Source organism: Oculina patagonica, chromosome 3 (assembly GCF_052425735.1).
Source record: "Oculina patagonica isolate OP01 chromosome 3, crgOcupat, whole genome shotgun sequence".
Classification (NCBI taxonomy): Eukaryota; Metazoa; Cnidaria; class Anthozoa; order Scleractinia; family Oculinidae; genus Oculina; species Oculina patagonica.
In genome coordinates, this window is record NC_135760.1 from 23346787 (window position 1) to 23370726 (window position 23940).

The following is a 23940-nucleotide window of genomic DNA, read 5'->3' on the forward strand; positions in this document are numbered from 1 at the left end:
TGAAACGCAATGCAAGGAAGGCAAAACACAAATGATCAATAAAAAAAGCGCAAATGGTTATTTACGAAAGTCGCACGCTGATAACTCTACAGGTAGGTCGGCAGATCACAAAGGAAAAAACAGGTTATAATATTCGTCCTTTTTCGTTTTTCTTTTTTCAACCCACCTCTTCTTTTAAACAGCAACAGGTACCTTTTCGCGACATCTAACAATTTTTCTTGTTTTTCTCGTTTGTTTTTGAAATCGCGAAGATTCATGAAAGTAAGATGTCGCGAAAATTTATTTAAACGTACCAAGGAATAGTACCGGATCAAATTCCTTTACACACTTTGAAACAAAAGCCTTCTGTTGTTTGTCGCGTGTTGGAATTGACCCGAAGCTCGCCGACGATGAATTTCTAGTTATCGGAGAATTGTTGGCGTGAAAAATTTACGACATTGTGGGGGAGGAGAGTGGAAAGATGTGCGTTTAGATGCGGTTATTACAGGGGTACCCAGAAAAAAATTGCGTCAATAACACCTGGTCCCATTCTCGTCCCCATAGCCCTTTTCGTTTCTCTTAGCCGGCGAGGCCTTGGCACGAGAAACAAAGGGCTCTGGGGCACAGGACTTCCAGTCCTAGATTCTAGGACTTCTGGTCTTCATGATGTTTCAAATAAATGTATAATAATTCGTTCGAGTATACGTTCGAGAATCCTTTGTTTAAAACAGTCAATCAAAAAATTCAAATTCATTCATAACCCATAGCTCTTCGTTTCTCATACCAAGGTTTTGTCGGCTAAGAGAAGTGATAAGGGCTAAATCGACGAGAATAAACCGGGTCTCTTTGCGAGACAGCAACATCACAAGTATTTATCAAAATCCTTTTTTTTTTTCAAGAATAGCCATTATCCTTCCTCAAACGAATTAAAAAAATCCAGCCTCGAAATGAACTTAAATAACCTGCAGTAAGCCAGTGTCTTTAGACAAAGACAAAGGCTTAAAACTATGCGAGAGTCATGCAAATTTTAAGAAAACTCTGAAGACAAAGCTTCTCATCGAGTTCTTAAATTATTTTTTCTTATTTCTTTCATTTTTCTTTCTATTTTTTTGTTAATATACGACTAGTGTACATATTTTACATTTTACATTTTATTTCACTTCATGTATTGTATTGTTCACTGAAAAACCTCTTTAGGAGTGTGCAATAAAATTTTATCTTATCTTATCTTAACACTGGAGGGACTGGATGTAATCATAATTTCCTTTATCGATATCATTTTTTTTGTCGGACCTTATTTAACTGGCATATTATGTGTGTAGTAAATTATTCTTGATTTTAAGAGATAACTGATGGTTTGACAGGGTAATTATAATTTTTTGGAAATTTGTAATTGTAGTTTTTTTAAGACGTTGCAAGTAGTACTTTCTGACACTTTGGTCTTGATGAAATTTAACTAAAATTTCGAAAAATCGTAAGGTTTTTAAAAATAGTATTTTTCGTAGTTTTTTCCAAGACCGTACAGACATTTTGGTCTTAATTAAAGTTAACGATTTACGAAAATCGCAATTTTATTAAATCTCAGCAACGGACACCTCATAGTCATTTTGGTCTTGATAAAGTTTTCGTCAACATAGAGACATTTTCGTCTTGATGGAACTAATCGAAAATAACGAAAGTTTTTTTCAAGACCTTATCGACATCTGGGTCTTGATGGAATTCAACGAAATTTACAAAAACAAAATCCGCAATTTTCGTCCATTTTGTAGTTTTCCTTAACACATATTCATTTTGGTTTTGATAAAGTTTAACAAAGTAAAAGAAAAATCGTAATTTTCGTATAAATAGCAATCTTATTAAGATTTGTAGCTTCGTCAAGACATAGAGACATTTTTCCTTGATGAAATTCAACGCAAATTACAAGAAATAGTAAATTTCTTACAAACCATAGCATAAAATCGATAATTTTGTAGTTGCGTTCAACCCTGGACATTAGTGTAACTACACTAGCTTAATCCGACAGACAGACAAAATGCGCTTAACGCGAAAGAGTATAGAAGAGCATCGCAAAGCCATACAGACCAAGACCACCGACACAGTATCACAGCATGACAATCAAAAAGTGCACAAACTCACAGACATCAAACTGATACCACTCAAGTTTATAAACTCTAGAAAAAAAATATGCAAGGCAAACGACCTTAAGGATGCATCAAAACTACCATGTTCACAGATGTTTTTGCACTGCCTTTTTCTTGCTTAAAAGGCATAAATTTACATAAGCTATGTTTTAGCAAAGTGGGAGAAATTTTTGTCCGAAATTTGTCCAAAATGAGATTAAAAAAAGTAACCGAAAATTAAACGTCCGAAATAAAACGTCTGAAATTTCTTGCAAGTAATGTATTCAGAACAGATCCTAAGGTTTCTCTAGATGATTTACGAATATCGCTTGGCCATGAAATAGACACAAGGGAAAAAAGTCAACTTACGCCAAAAAACGACACAAGCTCAGTTGTTGACGCCGTCCCCAAGCTACAAAATGAAATAATCTACTTTGCCTGACTGATTTTAGCAACAAAATTAATCTTAAATACAAATATAAACCTGACACATTGACACCTGAACTTTAACTATTACGCTCCTCTTTTAATTTATAAGGCAGTATTGCGTTCCCTTTTTCTCTGAAGTTTTTTTTTTCCTATGGACCTGAGTTTTTGTTTCAATGTATCGTGTTGTATTGTACACAGTTTAAAAAGTACACTTACAGGTTGGTGATGCTGCAATGCAACGTGCAATATAAGTTAGAGAAGTGCACTAATGTAACTATTCTTGTAAGTTTTGAGTGTTTCATTAAGGTTGTTTCAAAAAATAACAAGAACTGACGCAAAATGTAATAGTGACCCAAAATGTAATAACATCTGACGCAACTTGTAATAATTACCCAAAATGTTATGACTTTTGACGCAAAATTTAAAAACCTCGGTAACTCAAAATTCAATGACTTTTGACGCAAAATATGTCAAGATTGCGTCAAATTTATTACATTTTGCGTTACTTTTAGTCTCCTTCACAGCCGCTATTTGCGATGTCACACAACGCTCTCCAAATAGCGGCTACGAAGGAGACAAGAATTAGCTACAGTTGAAAACTGCTCAGAACGAGGAACTAGACGTAACCAAATTTTCTCAATAAACCGGCTTTTACATATACAAAACTTACAGCTTAAAACTTACAATACTATTACTGACGACACAATCCCATAAATTACCGGCAGTCATGCATCCCCAATATAACAATAAAAAAATCCAATTTAAGAAGAGGATGAGCTTTCATTCTACATTTTGAGTAATCTTTTTAATTTTATACTAATATTTTTTCTGTTAATAAAAGTCCGGAAGCACTTGAGGTGACTCATCATATAATAACGTAAGAAGACGAGGGTTTAATTTAATTTCTTTGTTAGAACATTCGACATTGAAGCCATCACTTCTGCCATTTGAACAATAATCATATACCTTCAACCTTTTCTAGTCTTCTGGGAACAAGGCGAAAAGATGCACGACTCATATGTGACGTGAAATAGGGGCGTGCGCACTAAGCCAGAATTGCGTACGCTGGCCAATTTTTTGAGCTGTACATTTTGGGTCTCTTTGAAAAACTGCCATCACGTGGGTTCATCCTAATTTTCACTCCAGGTCCAAAAGAATCAAATAAAAATGTGCTAAATGAGCCAATATAAAACGAAAATCGCAATTTAATTAAATTTCAGCAACGGACACCTCATAGTCATTTTGGTCTTGATAAAGTTTTCGTCAACATAGAGACATTTTCGTCTTGATGGAACTAATCGAAAATAACGAAAAATCGTAATTCTCGTAGTTTTTTTCAAGACCTTATCGACAACTGGGTCTTGATGGAATTCAACGAAATTTACAAAAACAAAATACGCAATTTTCGTCAATTTTGTAGTTTTCCTTAACACATAATCATTTTGGTCTTGATAAAGTTTAACAAAGTAAAAGAAAAATCGTAATTTTCGTATAAATAGCAATCTTATTAAGATTTGTAGCTTCGTCAAGATATAGAGACATTTTTCCTTGATGAAATTCAACGCAAATTGCAAGAAATAGTAAATTTCTTACAAACCATAGCATAAAATCGATAATTTTGTAGTTGCGTTTAACCCTGGACATTAGTGTAACTACACTAGCTTAATCCGACAGACAGACAAAATGCGCTTAACGCGAAAGAGTATAGAAGAGCATCGCAAAGCCATACAGACCAAGACCACCGACACAGTATCACAGCGTGACAATCAAAAAGTGCACAAACTCACAGACATCAAACTGATACCACTCAAGTTTATATAAAACTCTAGAAAAAAAATAAATATGCAAGGCAAGCAACCTTAAGGATGCATCAAAACTACCATGTTCACAGATGTTTTTGCACTGCCTTTTTGTTGCTTAAAAGGCATAAATTTACATAAGCTATGTTTTAGCAAAGTGGGAGAAATTTTTGTCCGAAATTTGTCCAAAATGAGATTAAAAAAAGTAACCGAAAATTAAACGTCCGAAATAAAACGTCTGAAATTTCTTGCAAGTAATGTATTCAGAACAGATCCTAAGGTTTCCCTAGATGATTTACGAATATCGCTTGGCCATGAAATAGACACAAGGGAAAAAAGTCAACTTACGCCAAAAAACGACACAAGCTCAGTTGTTGACGCCGTCCCCAAGCTACAAAATGAAATAATCTACTTTGCCTGACTGATTTTAGCGACAAAATTAATCTTAAATACAAATATAAACCTGACACATTGACACCTGAACTTTAACTATTACGCTCCTCTTTTAATTTATAAGGCAGTATTGCGTTCCCTTTTTCTCTGAAGTTTTTTTTTTCCTATGGACCTGAGTTTTTGTTTCAATGTATCGTGTTGTATTGTACACAGTTTAAAAAGTACACTTACAGGTTGGTGATGCTGCAATGCAACGTGCAATATAAGTTAGAGAAGTGCACTAATGTAACTATTCTTGTAAGTTTTGAGTGTTTCATTAAGGTTGTTTCAAAAAATAACAAGAACTGACGCAAAATGTAATAGTGACCCAAAATGTAATAACATCTGACGCAACTTGTAATAATTACCCAAAATGTTATGACTTTTGACGCAAAATTTAAAAACCTCGGTAACTCAAAATTCAATGACTTTTGACGCAAAATATGTCAAGATTGCGTCAAATTTATTATTGGTCTTAATTAAAGTTAACGATTTACGAAAATCGCAATTTTATTAAATCTCAGCAACGGACACCTCATAGTCATTTTGGTCTTGATAAAGTTTTCGTCAACATAGAGACATTTTCGTCTTGATGGAACTAATCGAAAATAACGAAAGTTTTTTTCAAGACCTTATCGACATCTGGGTCTTGATGGAATTCAACGAAATTTACAAAAACAAAATCCGCAATTTTCGTCCATTTTGTAGTTTTCCTTAACACATATTCATTTTGGTTTTGATAAAGTTTAACAAAGTAAAAGAAAAATCGTAATTTTTGTATAAATAGCAATCTTATTAAGATTTGTAGCTTCGTCAAGACATAGAGACATTTTTCTTTGATGAAATTCAACGCAAATTACAAGAAATAGTAAATTTCTTACAAACCATAGCATAAAATCGATAATTTTGTAGTTGCGTTCAATCCTGGACATTAGTGTAACTACACTAGCTTAATCCGACAGACAGACAAAATGCGCTTAACGCGAAAGAGTATAGAAGAGCATCGCAAAGCCATACAGACCAAGACCACCGACACAGTATCACAGCATGACAATCAAAAAGTGCACAAACTCACAGACATCAAACTGATACCACTCAAGTTTATAAACTCTAGAAAAAAAATATGCAAGGCAAACGACCTTAAGGATGCATCAAAACTACCATGTTCACAGATGTTTTTGCACTGCCTTTTTCTTGCTTAAAAGGCATAAATTTACATAAGCTATGTTTTAGCAAAGTGGGAGAAATTTTTGTCCGAAATTTGTCCAAAATGAGATTAAAAAAAGTAACCGAAAATTAAACGTCCGAAATAAAACGTCTGAAATTTCTTGCAAGTAATGTATTCAGAACAGATCCTAAGGTTTCCCTAGATGATTTACGAATATCGCTTGGCCATGAAATAGACACAAGGGAAAAAAGTCAACTTACGCCAAAAAACGACACAAGCTCAGTTGTTGACGCCGTCCCCAAGCTACAAAATGAAATAATCTACTTTGCCTGACTGATTTTAGCAACAAAATTAATCTTAAATACAAATAAAAACCTGACACATTGACACCTGAACTTTAACTATTACGCTCCTCTTTTAATTTATAAGGCAGTATTGCGTTCCCTTTTTCTCTGAAGTTTTTTTTTTCCTATGGACTTGAGTTTTTGTTTCAATGTATCGTGTTGTATTGTACACAGTTTAAAAAGTACACTTACAGGTTGGTGATGCTGCAATGCAACGTGCAATATAAGTTAGAGAAGTGCACTAATGTAACTATTCTTGTAAGTTTTGAGTGTTTCATTAAGGTTTTTTCAAAAAATAACAAGAACTGACGCAAAGTGTAATAGTGACCCGAAATGTAATTACATCTGACGCAACTTGTAATAATTACCCAAAATGTTATGACTTTTGACGCAAAATTTAAAAACCTCGGTAACTCAAAATTCAATGACTTTTGACGCAAAATATGTCAAGATTGCGTCAAATTTATTACATTTTGCGTTACTTTTAGTCTCCTTCACAGCCGCTATTTGCGATGTCACACAACGCTCTCCAAATAGCGGCTACGAAGGAGACAAGAATTAGCTACAGTTGAAAACTGCTCAGAACGAGGAACTAGACGTAACCAAATTTTCTCAATAAACCGGCTTTTACATATACAAAACTTACAGCTTAAAACTTACAATACTATTACTGACGACACAATCCCATAAATTACCGGCAGTCATGCATCCCCAATATAACAATAAAAAAATCCAATTTAAGAAGAGGATGAGCTTTCATTCTACATTTTGAGTAATCTTTTTAATTTTATACTAATATTTTTTCTGTTAATAAAAGTCCGGAAGCACTTGAGGTGACTCATCATATAATAACGTAAGAAGACGAGGGTTTAATTTAATTTCTTTGTTAGAACATTCGACATTGAAGCCATCACTTCTGCCATTTGAACAATAATCATATACCTTCAACCTTTTCTAGTCTTCTGGGAACAAGGCGAAAAGATGCACGACTCATATGTGACGTGAAATAGGGGCGTGCGCACTAAGCCAGAATTGCGTACGCTGGCCAATTTTTTGAGCTGTACATTTTGGGTCTCTTTGAAAAACTGCCATCACGTGGGTTCATCCTAATTTTCACTCCAGGTCCAAAAGAATCAAATAAAAATGTGCTAAATGAGCCAATATAAAACGAAAATCGCAATTTAATTAAATTTCAGCAACGGACACCTCATAGTCATTTTGGTCTTGATAAAGTTTTCGTCAACATAGAGACATTTTCGTCTTGATGGAACTAATCGAAAATAACGAAAAATCGTAATTCTCGTAGTTTTTTTCAAGACCTTATCGACAACTGGGTCTTGATGGAATTCAACGAAATTTACAAAAACAAAATACGCAATTTTCGTCAATTTTGTAGTTTTCCTTAACACATAATCATTTTGGTCTTGATAAAGTTTAACAAAGTAAAAGAAAAATCGTAATTTTCGTATAAATAGCAATCTTATTAAGATTTGTAGCTTCGTCAAGACATAGAGACATTTTTCCTTGATGAAATTCAACGCAAATTACAAGAAATAGTAAATTTCTTACAAACCATAGCATAAAATCGATAATTTTGTAGTTGCGTTCAACCCTGGACATTAGTGTAACTACACTAGCTTAATCCGACAGACAGACAAAATGCGCTTAACGCGAAAGAGTATAGAAGAGCATCGCAAAGCCATACAGACCAAGACCACCGACACAGTATCACAGCGTGACAATCAAAAAGTGCACAAACTCACAGACATCAAACTGATACCACTCAAGTTTATAAACTCTAGAAAAAAAATATGCAAGGCAAACGACCTTAAGGATGCATCAAAACTATTATGTTCACAGATGTTTTTGCACTGCCTTTTTCTTGCTTAAAAGGCATAAATTTACATAAGCTATGTTTTAGCAAAGTGGGAGAAATTTTTGTCCGAAATTTGTCCAAAATGAGATTAAAAAAAGTAACCGAAAATTAAACGTCCGAAATAAAACGTCTGAAATTTCTTGCAAGTAATGTATTCAGAACAGATCCTAAGGTTTCCCTAGATGATTTACGAATATCGCTTGGCCATGAAATAGACACAAGGGAAAAAAGTCAACTTACGCCAAAAAACGACACAAGCTCAGTTGTTGACGCCGTCCCCAAGCTACAAAATGAAATAATCTACTTTGCCTGACTGATTTTAGCGACAAAATTAATCTTAAATACAAATATAAACCTGACACATTGACACCTGAACTTTAACTATTACGCTCCTCTTTTAATTTATAAGGCAGTATTGCGTTCCCTTTTTCTCTGAAGTTTTTTTTTTCCTATGGACCTGAGTTTTTGTTTCAATGTATCGTGTTGTATTGTACACAGTTTAAAAAGTACACTTACAGGTTGGTGATGCTGCAATGCAACGTGCAATATAAGTTAGAGAAGTGTACTAATGTAACTATTCTTGTAAGTTTTGAGTGTTTCATTAAGGTTGTTTCAAAAAATAACAAGAACTGACGCAAAATGTAATAGTGACCCAAAATGTAATAACATCTGACGCAACTTGTAATAATTACCCAAAATGTTATGACTTTTGACGCAAAATTTAAAAACCTCGGTAACTCAAAATTCAATGACTTTTGACGCAAAATATGTCAAGATTGCGTCAAATTTATTACATTTTGCGTTACTTTTAGTCTCCTTCACAGCCGCTATTTGCGATGTCACACAACGCTCTCCAAATAGCGGCTACGAAGGAGACAAGAATTAGCTACAGTTGAAAACTGCTCAGAACGAGGAACTAGACGTAACCAAATTTTCTCAATAAACCGGCTTTTACATATACAAAACTTACAGCTTAAAACTTACAATACTATTACTGACGACACAATCCCATAAATTACCGGCAGTCATGCATCCCCAATATAACAATAAAAAAATCCAATTTAAGAAGAGGATGAGCTTTCATTTTACATTTTGAGTAATCTTTTTAATTTTATACTAATATTTTTTCTGTTAATAAAAGTCCGGAAGCACTTGAGGTGACTCATCATATAATAACGTAAGAAGACGAGGGTTTAATTTAATTTCTTTGTTAGAACATTCGACATTGAAGCCATTACTTCTGCCATTTGAACAATAATCATATACCTTCAACCTTTTCTAGTCTTCTGGGAACAAGGCGAAAAGATGCACGACTCATATGTGACGTGAAATAGGGGCGTGCGCACTAAGCCAGAATTGCGTACGCTGGCCAATTTTTTGAGCTGTACATTTTGGGTCTCTTTGAAAAACTGCCATCACGTGGGTTCATCCTTATTTTCACTCCAGGTCCAAAAGAATCGAATAGAAAAGTGCTAAATGAGCCAATAAAAAACCTGACTTTGTGCCCGTGTTAAAATACCACAACGAATATTAAATCTAATTTTCACGCCAGATCCAGAAAATCAGCCAGTTTAAGACTTGAAATGAAATTTTTTTTTTGGAAGATTCCAATCACGTGGATTCATCCTAGATTTTACTCCAGGTCTGAAAGATTCTAATACGAAAGAGCTACAGAGCTACTGAAAATGACCTTATTTCACTCCAGATACACCAAAACTGGGCAGTTTGACACTTGAAATGTACAGTTTTTTTTTTTTTTGGAAAACCGTCATCACGTGGATTTATCCTAATTTTCACTCCACCTCCAAAACATTCGAGTAAAATAGTGCTTCACGAGCCAATAAAAATGACGACTTTGCGCACTTGTGTTAAAATTCCACAACGTCACAACGTAGATTAAACCTTATTTTCACTCCAGACCCAGCAAATCCGAACAGTTTGAGACATGAAAGTTGCAGTTTGTATTTTTTAGTAAAACTGCCATCACGTGGATTTATCCTTATTTTCACTCTAGTTCCAAAAGAATCGAAAGATAAAGTGTTTCATGAGCCACTGAAAATGAGGATTTAGGGCCTTTGTTTTGAAATACCACTACGTAGGTTTAATTTTTTTTTTTCACTCCAGATCCAACAAAACTGGCCAGTTTAAGACTTGGGTGTTTATGGCCATTTTGACACTTGAACGGTACAGTTTGTGTTTTTTGAAAAACTGCAATCACCTGGATTCATCCTTGTTTTTACACCAGGTCCGAAAGAATTGAAAAAGAAAGTGCTATATGAACCACTAAAAATGACGATTATGAGCTCTTGTCTAAGAATACCACCACGTAGATTAAATCTCATTTTCACTCCAGAAATGTACAGTATAACTCTTTTTCCAAAATATCGCCATCACGTTGATTCATCCTAATTTTTCTGCAGGTCCAAAAAAATCGAATAAGAGAGTGCTAAATGAGCCACTGAAGATGACGATTTTTGACCCTTGTGTTGAAATACCACCACACAGATTAAATTTTATTTTCACTCCAGATCCAGATCCCTTGGGTCCTAGTGTTGAAATACCATGTTTTGGTTCGGGGGCTTGATTTTGTATGTTATGTATAGTTTGGGGCCTGAGATCGTACGTTGTCGTTTGGGCCGGGTTTGATATTGTATGTTTTGGATCCGGGCTTGATATTGTATGTTGTGTATGGTTTGGGGCCTGATATCGTATGTTTTCGTCCGGGGCTTAATTGATATTGTATGTTTCGGTTTGGGGCCTGGTGTTGTATGTTGTCGTTCAGAGCCTGATATCGTATGTTGTCGTTCGGGGTTTGATATAGTATGTTGTGTATAGTTTGGGGCTTAATATTGTATAATGTTCAGGGCTTGGTATGGGAGGCCTGGTATGGGGAGACTGATATAGGGGGCCTGGTATGGGGGGCCTGGCGTGGGTAAAAAGTTCCAAACCTTTATCAAAACTGAGGAAACGTAAGCTCTTTTGGGGCTCTGTCTATTTTCATATTTATATTTAATTGTTGTAGTGAAGGTGTCTGTGTTGTAGGTTAAACTGGTTTTCAGGTTAAATCCGTTTTCAACCTAGGTTATTCTGTTCCAACCTGAAGATAAAACTCATTAATCACTTAATTTGTTTTAAGAGTGATATTTTCAGTTTGAAACAGTTGGTTCCGAAACGAAGATTTCCATGGAAGCATGTCCCAGAACCCCATACTTTGTTATGTACCGAACGGCATTAACTATTTGGTTGCATATGGAGACAATTCACACTAACAAAACGCCCATTATAAACAGTTAGGAAAATGTCAGCTCTTAATTATAATAGGGCCCTTGCAATAATACAATATTATTATTAATATTAATTATTAATAATGTAATATTATTATTATCATCATGATTGTTATTCTAATTAAACCTTAAAATTGCAATTTTATCTGATATTTTTATACGTTTGACTTCATAACTTTTAGTTTTATTTTACCATTTTGGGAGAGGGAACGGTGTCATCTAAAACATCGAGGAAAACGAGCTCGAAGGGGGAAGGGACATGTAAAAATTAACTATAGGGACTGTCTGTCAAATCCTACCAGCACTCTCACACACAAACACACACACACACACACACACACTAGCCCAATAAAAAATAACGGTCACAGGATTTGATGGGCCCCTGACGGTCCCTAACCATTGTACTGTTGCATTTGGTGGAAAGTTCTCACCGTTTTTTCCACACAAACCAAATGCGCCCCTGGACTTCTTGGACGACCATCTATTCTCCATTTTGGGCCTATCACTTGACATTCAACGTCTGCCATAAATGGCTCGTAGCTATTGACGTAGCTATTGAAGTCTAAAGACAAATGGCCAACGCAACTTTTCTTTATTGGCAATAAATGCATTTAACACACGTATGCAATTCGGACCTGTTTATAATGCAGTGTGGCAATGAAAAGCTAACTTCTACGTTTTACATTTATCGTGAATAAACTGAATGCCATTTTTCTTCAGAACTTTTCCAGCTACTGCTGTTGTACAGTGATTCTCTTCTTTAAGAGCTCTTCCATATTTTCCTCCCTTTCTTTCCTTTTTGACGTTTCGCTTCGTCGTTCTTTGCAACTTTCCGATCCTGCCCCGAACCCTTGTCGCCTCTTCCCACTTTTTCATTTCCATCCTCAACTGGCTGTACAGGTACTCGCGTTCCCTTGAGTTTCAGTTTAACCCGGGTTACATCTGCCAAATTCAGGCTTGGACGATTAAGCGAGTCAGGAAGGTTGACACTCCAGGTAGTGAGAGCAGCAATTCCATCGTAGTATTCTTGGAATTTGTTGCTTACTTTACCAGATTGCGTCACCTCGTAGCTGCCATGTTGTTTGATCTTGTACGAGAACTCTGTCACACGAGGGGGAGCAAGAAACTCATATCGTGCTCCTCTGAATACATCTGTCATCATACCGGTAAAGGAAATCCATGCAGTAATCGATTTCTTCGTTTCCTCTCGGCCAAACTCGGCACCTTCAAAATAAATCTCAAACTCGTCCACGTGAACCCGCTCGTGTCCCATGAAAATATCTGGATCGTTCTCGTCAAGCTTAAATAGAAAGCTGTTAGTGCGCTTGAGCTCTGAAATAGGACATTTGAGAGTGTTTAGTGGTGGCAACTGGTTTGCTCCACCACTTGAACGCTTCCCCAACTGGTGTCTCCTCTGTGCTATCAATGCCCGCTTTCGACGAGCACTGCATTCTTGTTCGTCCGTTATGACTATGGTTGCTTCAAATTCCTGTGGAATGAAAGGTGCAAAGTTCGCAACAGCGTTGATAGCAGCACTAAGGCCCTGATTAACCTTATCGTGTAAAGCATACAAGTCATCTGATATGGTAGGCATCACAGGACATTCCGACAACCAGTTGTAGAAATAAGAATCGCAGAAGGACATCAGCTTTTCAACCATTATGTTACGAAGTCGTTGCTTTTGCAGTGCCATTTCTAACAATAGCTCTCCGTTCGATATTTGTTCGGTTAGTGCAGTTTCGCGAGATTCTTTTATTTTTGCCTGTGCTTGATGCTGTTCATTCTTTAATATTTTTAGGGTTGTCAACCTTGCTAGAAGCTCTTGAACCGTGATAGACTTTTCATGGTATCCCTTCCCCCAAACTGCCACTGTCTTAAGCGCTGCTAAGTAAACTGATGCCCCTGAAATACCGCTAGCTGTACCAACTCCTAGAAATGCGTCTGCTTCTGCCTCAAAAACATCCCACTCTTTCACCATCACTGCCAAACTTTGGTCATTTTTCTCGGGCCTGGATTTTGAATAGTAATCAGAAGTGCTTGTTCCGGCATAGGGAAACACATCGTAACGAAAATCCGTGAGGGTAATTGCAGCTTCATTAATGCTGGCGATTGAATCCATTATAATACTAATCTTGAAGAGCGCCCTCTTAACTCTATTTACGTCTTCAGCAAGAGAACTCAGTTCAATTGCCAAACCTACAACAGCACCACCCCCACCACCAAATACAGATGCTATCCCTCCGATTACAGAGAACACTGCGTTGGCAATTTGTTGGTTTGAGTAATCTCGCACTCCTGCATCAAATACTTCTTTCGCATCATCTAATGCAGTTATTGCATCGTCAAGTTTTTCTTTCATTGCCTGGGAGTCTGCCTTCGCTGCTTCCAGTTCCGTTTCCAGAGCTTCAATGTCCAGGTCATTTTTCCTCACGATAGCTGTCATAAGTTCTGTCATAGAGTCTGTGGCTTCAATCCCTGCTTCAAAGTCTTGGGATATTCTCTCAAACCTTTCGTATTTCTGTATGGCCATTTTAGCATCATCCTTTATGAGGACTAGAATCTTCTCATGTGCTTTCAGCGACAGGTAAGGTACCTTGTAAAATCCGCGAGCACGAAGGGAAAGATCTTCCATCATATTCTTTGCAACCAATCTTAGAGCATCCACAGAGCTTGTATCTAGTCCTTCCTCCCTAGCTACCCGAACTTCATCTAAAACTTTCTGAGTCAATGCAACTGGAAGACTTCCTCTGAGTAATTTGCCATCCTTTGCAAACGTGTTTCCCTGTGCAACGACTTTTGCACAATTTAACATCATTGAATAGAGTTTAACGTCCATGCTTTTTTTTGGATTTCGTTTGGATTTGATAGCAGCTTGTATTGAAATATCCCTACCGTTGTAGTTTCCAGAGCACGTGAAAGGTACTGACGATTTGGATGTATAGATATTCAGAACTGTTCCTTGGACATATCCTGGCCATGGCGATGGGCCTGAATAACGGTTTTGACATAAAAGTTTTTCATCTTCAACTTTGACAACTGCCCGGCGACCCGCTGTTGGCGTTGTGTCATGGGCATTATTCCACAGCACAATTTCTCCTCCGTTTTCTTTCAGGATCTCATTGGCAAAGAAAGCAACTTTAGCAAGGCCACTTGGTAGCGTCAGGGTCCCAGATATAGTTAGTTGGTGCGCATAGACAACGAGTTCGGTAGTGGTATCTCCTATATAGTGTCTCAAATCAGATGTCTTTATATTCAGAAATCGAATCTCAACGTGGGTCTTCAGGCGGGTCACCCTCCTCAGTTCGTTGTCATCTACAAACTGGCACTGGGTATAGCAGTTGTTATCGGTGCACTGTTCGCAATTTGTTCCATCTGCGTTGAGGTTATATCCAGGAGGGCAAACACACATGCTTGTACCGGGTCCTGTGTGGACACACTCGGCGTTACCTTGACAACCGCCATTACTCGTGTCGCAATTGTTGATGGGAAAACAGTGTTCGCCACGCTTTTCGTAGCCTTCTATGCACATGCAAGATTGACATTCACTGAAGGTAGCATCTAAAATTTAGAAAAAAGATCAATGCCTGTTAACAGCGTTAATTCAAAATTTGATTTTGTATAAACCCATCAGGTGACCAGCAGCGTAGTCCCAGTCTTTCGTCGTTACCAAATATAGATGGATAGAAAGATAGATAGATAGATAGATAGATAGATAGATAGATAGATAGATAGATAGATAGATAGATAGATAGATAGATAGATAGATAGATAGATAGATAGATAGATAGATAGATAGATAGATAGATAGATAGATAGATAGATAGATTCATATTGAAGAGTGAACTTTGGCCAATGAAATACATAAATGAACCACAAATAAACCGTACCAGCGAAATGAAATGTTGAAGATGCGCCAGAACATCCTGTTTGAATCACCAACTCCTCGTCATTTGCAGGACTGTCCCCACCTCCCTGCGGCTTCACGCACTTGTCTCCGCTATATTCAAGAGTCGTCCCGTCGTAGCTCAAGGTTGCCACTGATCCAGTTGATGTACAGTCTGTTAGAGTCAATGCCTAATGCCATGAAACAATAGGAAAACAGCAATTAATTGTACACGGAATTTAAAAAAAGTATATTGTGTATATTCAGTCAACTTTCTCTTAACGGACACCTCTATAAGACGGACACCTCCATAAGACGGACACCTGGTGATGGTCCCTGCCGTTTTTCACTCATTTCTAACCAAACTTCCTTTAAGACCGACCACGGACACTTTGAAATCATTAAACGGACACTTATGATTTTTTTTTTTGTCATGTTTAATTAGCGAAAATACTTCCAAACTTCGTATCGACCTAAAGCAAAGTTAGTCAGCGCCTTATGGATACGACCAAGCTTACTAACCATACACAATGACGCTTAGGCGGATTAATTCTCGGCTTACGTGTATGGATACTACTTGATGGACAATCGGTAAGAATTCATCATCAAAGTACAGAGAAGAAGACCATTATTTCTTATTTCGCTCACAGCACTTAACCCAAATTTCAGGGATGATTGTTAGGTAGTTGTGCTCAAACGACAAGAATTCAATATTGAAAAACAAAAGGTTCTTTTCTTTTACTTTCAAAGACCGTGAATATTTCTAGTTATTTCAGGGAATGACCTGAACTTTACTGTGCGGCGATAACTTCACCAAAGATACTTTGAGGGATAACGCTGGTGATACTTTAATGGATGATCATGAGAGATAACTGTGCTCCGAATTAAAGGGATAAGGGACAACTGACCCCCCCCCCCTCCCCCCTTACAGGGTCTCAATTTAGTAAAAATTGCCGGCTTCCAATGCAGATTTCAATGCGAATGAGACTGTCATGTTTTGCGCCGGTTTTTGTTGGGTCGAAAGGAATATTTTTGCAAGTTTCCTCAGCCACTTCAAGACTAAATTACTTGAATTCAATAATTGTTACTTATTACCTATGTAATGTAAGCCATTTAAATATCAATAAAAAATTAATTTTAAAAGATTGATCAGCCAAAAGTCGCCTAGACAATGCAATGCAAACAACTCTTTTAAGCTCAAGGGTAATTGACACTTATAGCAACTTTTCCATTCCATCATATCTTACCGTGTCATCTGAGCCGGGATCTGCGACACATTTTTCACTTGCTACATGAACCAGTGGCGAATAATAGCTTTCTTTGTAGAAGACTTGCTCGGCAGACGTACAGGAAGCCTGGAACACCAGCTTGTTTGCTTTTACACCAACACATTTATTGCTTGAATGTTTCAGGTATCCTTTGATCCCTGGAGTCAACAATAAAAATAGATATCATGAGATAAGATAAGATAAGATGAGATGAGATGAGATGAGATGAGATGAGATGAGATGAGATGAGATGAGATGAGATGAGATGAGATGAGATGAAATGAGATGAGATGAGATGAGATAAGATGAGATAATATGAGATGAGATGAGATAAAATGAGATAAGATAAGATGAGATAAGATGAGATAGATGAGATGAGATAAAATGAGATAAGATAAGATAAGATAAAAAATATAACACAAACAGCGGTGATAAACATTATGAAAAATCGCATTTTTATAAACTTGACGTTTCGTATGCTAAGCTACATACATTTTCAAAAGTATGACCGTTACAATTTTTGGCAACTATTTATATATTGTATGAAAGGGGTCTGGAACCTTTCATACAATATATAAATAGTTGCCAAAAATTTTAACGGTCATACTTTTGAAAATGTATGTAGCTTAGCATACGAAACGTCAAGTTTATAAAAATGCGATTTTTCATAATGTTTATCACCGCTGTTTGTGTTATATTTTTAATCAAGTTACAATGGCCTAAAACCAAGAGTCTATATAAGATAAGATAAGTTGAGATGAGATAAGATGAGATGAGATGAGATGAGATAAGATGAGATGAGATGAGATGAGACGAGATAAGGTGAGATGAGATGAGGTGAGATAAGATGAGATGAAAAGAGATGAGATAAGATGAGATGAGATAAGATGAGATGAGATGAGATGAGATAAAATGAGATAAGGTGAGATGAGATAAGATTAGATGAGATGAGATGAGATAAGATGAGATGAGATAAGATGAGATGAGATGAGATGAGATGAGATGAGATGAGATGAGATAAAATAAGATAAAATGAGATAAGATGAGATGAGATAAAATGAAATAAGATGAGATGAGATGAGATAAAATGAGATGAGATGAGATAAAATGAGATAAGATGAGATGAGATAAAATGAAATAAGATGAGATGAGATGAGATGAGATAAAAATGAGATAAAATGAGATGAGATGAGATGAGATGAGATGAGATAAGATGAGATGAGATGAGATAAGATGAGATGAGATGAGATAAGAAGAGATGAGATGAGATAAGATGAGATGAGATAAAATGAGATAAAATGAGATAAGATGAGATGAGATAAAATGAAATAAGATGAGATGAGATGAGATGAGATAAAAATGAGATAAAATGAGATGAGATGAGATAAAATGACATAAAATGAGATGAGTAAATAAAATGAAATGAGATGAGATGAGATGAGATGAGATGAGATGAGATGAGATAACATGAAATGAGATGAGATGAGATGAGATAAGATGAGAACTTTATTATATTAACGGGCGTGTCGAGAAATCGCTGGGAACACCTAACTACTATTATCTACACGGAGGGCACCGTTATGTCTAAGCCATTGACCAACAATGCAGTTTGCGCCTTGTTTGCTTTCAATGGTTCGCTTTGCTGTGCTTTTCTTTGATTCGTTTTGCTTTGCTTTACTCACAAAGCTACAAAACTTTGCGCAAAAAATTACTTCTTAAACAGCCACTTCAGACACACATACTTTCAATCTTAGCTTCCAAAAAAGCAAGTTAACCTCTGTCTATCTGTATATTTTACTACCTGACTGTGTATTTGTGTCTGTCTGCCTGTCTGTCTGTCTGTCTGCCTGCCTGCCTGCCTGCCTGCCTGCCTGTCTGTCTGTCTGTCTGTCTGTCTGTCTGTCTGTCTGTCTGTTTTTATCTCTCCTTTTTGTTCATTCACTTACTTTTTAATTTAAAGCTGGCATATGCCTCTCCACACTCTGCTCTTTCAACTAACTCGGTGTCTTCAGTGGGGTCCAATTGCCCCGCCTCAGGGACCAGGCACTTATTGGTAAATACGTCTTGTAGAGAGTTTACGTTCGTGAACTGAAAACTTAAGTAAAAAAATTAAGGCATAAACAAAGTGTAAAAATTCATATAGACTAGACATCAAGCTAGTTTTGAACATCTTATTCAACAGTCCCTGATTCATATTCCTTCAAACCCATTTTCCAAGCTTTAACGTTCACAATCAATATTTAGCAATTATTGGATAAGGCAGATTATGATATGAAGAATGTTGCAGATCTATCATACGAATAACAAGTTACGACAGCTCGGAGTATTACAATTCACGGCAATGTGTTATTACAATTCACGACAACTGTTATACAATTTACGACGTTGTTACAACTCACGACAGTACAGCGGTGGCGTAATGGTTAGTGCGCTGGTTTCCAGATCAAGCGGTCCGGGACTGAGCCCAGGCCGGGTCACTGCGTTTTGTTTTACCCTTTACATCATAATACTTACGGAGGGCACCGTCCAAACGACCGTTCAACTATGCAGTTATCGTCCACAGGTCTGATAGCTCCGTCGCTTCCCCACTCCAGGAGAGCAGTTTTGCTTTTGCAGTTAGTTTTGAGTACCAGCCTTCCGTTGACGTAATGAGCGCATTTCCCACTTTTGTGCATAAAGAAACCGTAACCTTTTAAGGAAAAAAAACTGTGTTAGATCTGCTCCTTTAAACCTCTTAAAGGAAATATATATTTTCTAACACTTCTAACCGCAAGCAACATCTGAAACCTACACAACGGGGATTTGCTAACTCGCCAGTGGAATACCGTAAAATTCCGGTCATAAGCCCTGGGCTTATACAACTTCGTAAGGGGTTTTGGGTGGGCTAATAAGTGGAGGGGCCTATATCCGGGAGGGCTTATAAGCGGAATAAAAAAAAACGTTTCGAAACGAGCCACGGGAGTGTTGATCAAAATACGTTTTTAAGTTAAAAACGCATAATAAAGCACATTTAACCCTGTTCAGTACTGTCATCCGGCAGAGGGGGGCTTATATCCAGGGGGTGGGCGGCTTTCAATCGGATGTATTTTTCTTTCCGGGAAGATGGGCCTATAACCGGTGGGCTTATGGGCTTATGTTTTTCCATTTAAAAAAGCAGAAACGATAGTTTACCTTTTTTTCACCCAAACGCCTCAAATTCAAAAGCTTCGATAGTCACTTTATAAATACATACCGAAAAAGTACCCAATGTTACATCTTTTCCCCGGTACATAACATACATAATCCTCTTCGCGCCTAGGAGGCACATAAGGCTTAGACCAGAGATTTCCATTGCTCCCTTTCCATGGCTACCTTCTCAAGTTCTTTCAACGTCTTCCCTGCTGTTTTCATTTCTGCCTCGATCGTCCTCCTCCAAGTCTCCCGTGGACGTCCTTTCTTCCTTCTTCCACTATCCGGTGTCCATCTTAATGCAGTTCGTGTTATGCTATCTCGGCCTTTCCTGATAACATGCCCTAGCCACCTCCATCTTCTTTGCTTTATTACCATGGCGATGTCCCGTTGTCCTGTCCTTTGATAGAGTTCCTTGTTTGTGATCTTCTGGGGCCAGTATATCCTGCATATCTTTCTCAGGTACAACAGCAATATTCCAGTGGTAAACCTCTACCAACCGGTACCATCCGTGGCGCGAGCTCTTCTGCATTTAATCATATGCAATTTGGAACCACAAAAGCCACTTTCTAGGGGAGGTGTACGGAAATGCAGAAGAGCATCGGCCACAGATGGTTCGTAGAGGTTTACCACTGGAATATTGTTATTTTACCGGGGAAAAGATGTAACATTGGGTACTTTTTCGGTATGTACTTATAGAGTGACTATCGAAGCCTTTGAATTTGAGGCGTTTTGGATAAAAAAGTAAACTTTGAGAATTACAGCCCATTTCATGAACACGGGTCGGCATTCTGGCAGCTCAACTCGTAGTAATATATGATTGATAAAACAATAAACAGTTAAAATTTCAGATAATTTTATTTATTTTCAGTCGTATCTTAAGCTTTGGCTACCGGTAGTGGAATCATTAAAATTTGCAAAAACATGTAAATGAGAGTGTAAATATTTTCAGTTCTCTCAGGCGCGGTGGCCTGATGGTTAGTAAGCTGGACTCACGATCGTGCGGTCCGGATTCACAGTAGATTCGGGCACTGCTCGGGGCACAGTGCTGTGTTCTAAGACAGGACACTAGTCTCATAGTGCCTCTCTACGCATATGTGGATAATAAAATGGGTACCGGAAAATTTACTGCTGGGGGTATCTGCGATGAACTAGAATCCCCTCATGGGAAGAGTCGAAATACTTCTAATCGCTTCATGCTACTTAAACCAGGATGAGCAACTGCCTGATGGGCCACTTGGCTCGACGCAGACTTATTTATTATTTAGTAAATCAGCAGAGAACTGATAAAGTATCAAAATTTGAACATTGAAAATGAAAACCCTATATTTGAAGTACTTTTCTTTTTTTACGTTTGACCACGGTTGACACTTACCGTCACTGATGAAGTCTTTGGGACTTGGCAAGCTTTCCCTGTCGCTAGGACAGCACAAAAAGCCATCAACGTTATAACCTGTCGTTTGCGCAAGTCTTTGGCAAGTCGCAGCGTCCAAGAACGTGCCCCCAACCACGAGAAGAGCTTTGTTCAAGCTTTCCCCGGTAACGCCTGCAACACTCTGACCCCCAGGACTTGTGGGGCAAACTTCAGCAGCAGTGCAGAGTCTTTTGTTTGAATAGTCGCAGTGATCTGCGCTCGTGACAACACTCGAAGCTGCAGTAGAGGAATCACCAGCAAACCAAGACATACCTGATGTAGCTGGAAAACAGAATTAACATTTTTTAGTTATTAACAGGGACGTGGCTAGGGGATGAAGCAAGTCCCCACTTGATGTAGCCTCCTGGAATCAAGAATCCCCAGTACTAACATTGAGAAACCACAGCTAAAGGGTAAAATACTTGATCATTGCACTTGCGCTTGTGTTTCTCATTTGTAGACACAGCGGCAATATGACTATGCAAGTGCACACTCGCTCGCGTCACTTCTGCGCGCGAGGGAATGGGTATCGTAACCCCCTGGCGAAATATTTCCATGGAAACAAAACAGCATCAAAACCCAATGCGTCGGAAAGATCGCCTAATAATAACGTTACCCTATGTTAGTATGACGTCACAGTGTTTTTTTTTTTTTTTACATTTCACAAATAAATGTGAAATATTTTGAAATTTAAATAAAATGATGTTAGGGACCGGTCATAAAGTAGGGGGAGGGGGGGTGGGCTATGGAAATTTGAGGGTGGGCCACTATTTTTTAACATGCCAAAAAGGGTGCAGGCTCAGGAAAAATAATGCACTGCATTAGGGATGGGTCATGGTTAAATTATTCATTAAACAGCATCTATAAAAGTGCAAACATTATATTAGAATGCCTAAAACAGCGTTTGTGAGGTGCTAAAAATCTAAATTCTCACGCGGGAACACTCGCCCAGACCCCCTTAGTTGTTATGAACCAAACATCATTAACTCAAAACCACCAACTGTTATTATCCCTTTTTAAAGCAGAGACTACATCTAGAATGGTACAAATATTCTACAAGAGCACCTAAAATAGTATTTCTGAGTTTCTAAAAATATAAATTTTCCCGGGGGAGCATTCCCCCCAGACCCCTCTACTTTTCCACGGGCTCATGACTTTGCTTTGTACAAACACTTTTTCAAAACCACCAACTATTACAGTAAAAACCCGCGAGTACTAAGAACCTGTTAGGCTAAAATTTGCAAATTACATACCATTTTTATAAGAACCTATTTAGCCTAGAATTTCGAAACAGGTTCTTATTTTCGAACATTGATTAAAAATGTTTACTTATGCGAAATAAGTTTAGACAAAGCATTACTGTGCATGTATATCAAGTCATATTCTAAATGGTTAGTGCTTCATTTTTACATAAGCACTTAATTATGTGATATGCAAATTTTATACATGTTACAAGGAATAGGCCGAATACCACTAAAATCTCTAAAACAATATTGATTTTTTTTCTTCAGAAATTAAAAAATCTATTAAGAGCCTAATTAGCCTAGACTTGTGTTAATAACCCTTTATGTAAGAACCTATTTAGGCTAATCAAAAAAATAATAGGTTCTTACTCGCGGGTTTTTACTGTAGTACATCCCTTTAATCTGCAGAGACTACATCTACAACAGACAAAAATTCTACCAGAATGTCTAAAATAGCACTTCAGGATTCTAACACTGACACGATTCAACATGTTCAAACGCGTGAGTTTGATCTTTGATTTGATTTTTGGAGATTCTGACTAAAGTGGTATAAAGGCAATGTTCCCTGAGTACCTATCTACATTACTGATTTTGTTTGGGGGGGTGTGGTGGTGCGGGGGGGCACTAGGTTTTTCAGTACCAAACCAGGGGTGGGCCACTGAAACTCAGTATTTAAAAAGAAAAATTCATAGCCCAACCTCCTCCCCCGCCCCCCTGTACTTTATGACCGGTCTCTTACGTATATTCTTGGTTTTCACGAGACCTCATCAAAATTCTAAAACTCAGAATTGCAAGACCCCTGAGTTTTTTATCCATCACTGTCTATTAAAGGTCCTTAATATATATCTTGTTGACGGCTTTAGCTCGATAGCATTCGCCATCTTTAAAGATAGAGTATTTTGAATTTCGGAGTTTCACGCCACACGAGATCAAAGATGGCCGCCAGAGGGCGGTCACGTTTTCTTAAAAAAATGCCTCATCCTGCGATTTTAACAATCTGGTTTTGCGAGAAGTTGGCGTTTCCATACTGTGCACTCTTAACTCGCGTGAAACATTTTCACGGATAACTCGAGTACGGAATACGTACAGACCTGAGACTTGGACAAGTAGTTTATATAGTAGTTTTCTACAACGTGTAATATTCTCGATTTTTTTTGACTCAATAGTTTTGGATTTATTTTTTGCCGCGTGACAGTGGCGTGACAGTGAAAACCAACTACATACTGAAGTGTCGATTATCTCAGATTATTGCCAACGAGACAGCCGAGCCAAGAGGCGAGGCTGTCGAGGCGGCAGAATCATAGAGCCGTGTGCGTATGAGTGTATAGGCAGAGAAAATCTTAAGTTCTGCGTAAGGGACTTTTTTTTACCATATTTGGGTGTAAGTAAACCCCATATTTGGGTTGTATTGTAAAGTAGTAAAGTAAAGTAAAGTATGACTTTATTTAACGAGGGTGACACCTGACAGTAATCAAACTGATAAACTTGTGGCCCTCATAAAAATATAACAATAACGGAAATTTCTTCTTCCC

The 23940-nt window shown here is 37.5% G+C and overlaps 2 protein-coding genes and 1 long non-coding RNA gene across 3 annotated transcripts in view; all 3 read right to left on the minus strand.

Moving 5' to 3' along the window:
• LOC144647135 (uncharacterized) overlaps positions 1 to 16 on the minus strand; it is a 35904-nt gene extending 35888 nt beyond the window's left edge. The window contains exon 1 of the long non-coding RNA XR_013569536.1: positions 7 to 16. This is a non-coding gene — a long non-coding RNA (uncharacterized LOC144647135). The remainder of the gene's footprint in view (positions 1 to 6) is intronic.
• An 11992-nt stretch (positions 17 to 12008) lies between these two features.
• LOC144647098 (uncharacterized) overlaps positions 12009 to 23940 on the minus strand; it is a 78491-nt gene continuing 66559 nt past the window's right edge. The window contains exons 10-12 of the mRNA XM_078506848.1: positions 16562 to 16740; positions 15319 to 15505; positions 12009 to 14989 (exon numbers count right to left, since the gene is read on the minus strand). Of these exons, the coding sequence (XP_078362974.1) occupies positions 12192 to 14989; positions 15319 to 15505; positions 16562 to 16740 (3164 nt within the window). The 3' untranslated portion in view covers positions 12009 to 12191. The remainder of the gene's footprint in view (positions 14990 to 15318; positions 15506 to 16561; positions 16741 to 23940) is intronic.
• LOC144647131 (uncharacterized) lies at positions 18993 to 21783 on the minus strand. Its single transcript, XM_078506887.1, has 2 exons — positions 21126 to 21783; positions 18993 to 19271 (listed from the first exon to the last, which is right to left on the minus strand). Exons 1-2 carry the CDS (start codon positions 21433 to 21435, stop codon positions 19093 to 19095), a joined length of 489 nt encoding a protein of 162 aa, XP_078363013.1. The 5' UTR covers positions 21436 to 21783; the 3' UTR covers positions 18993 to 19092.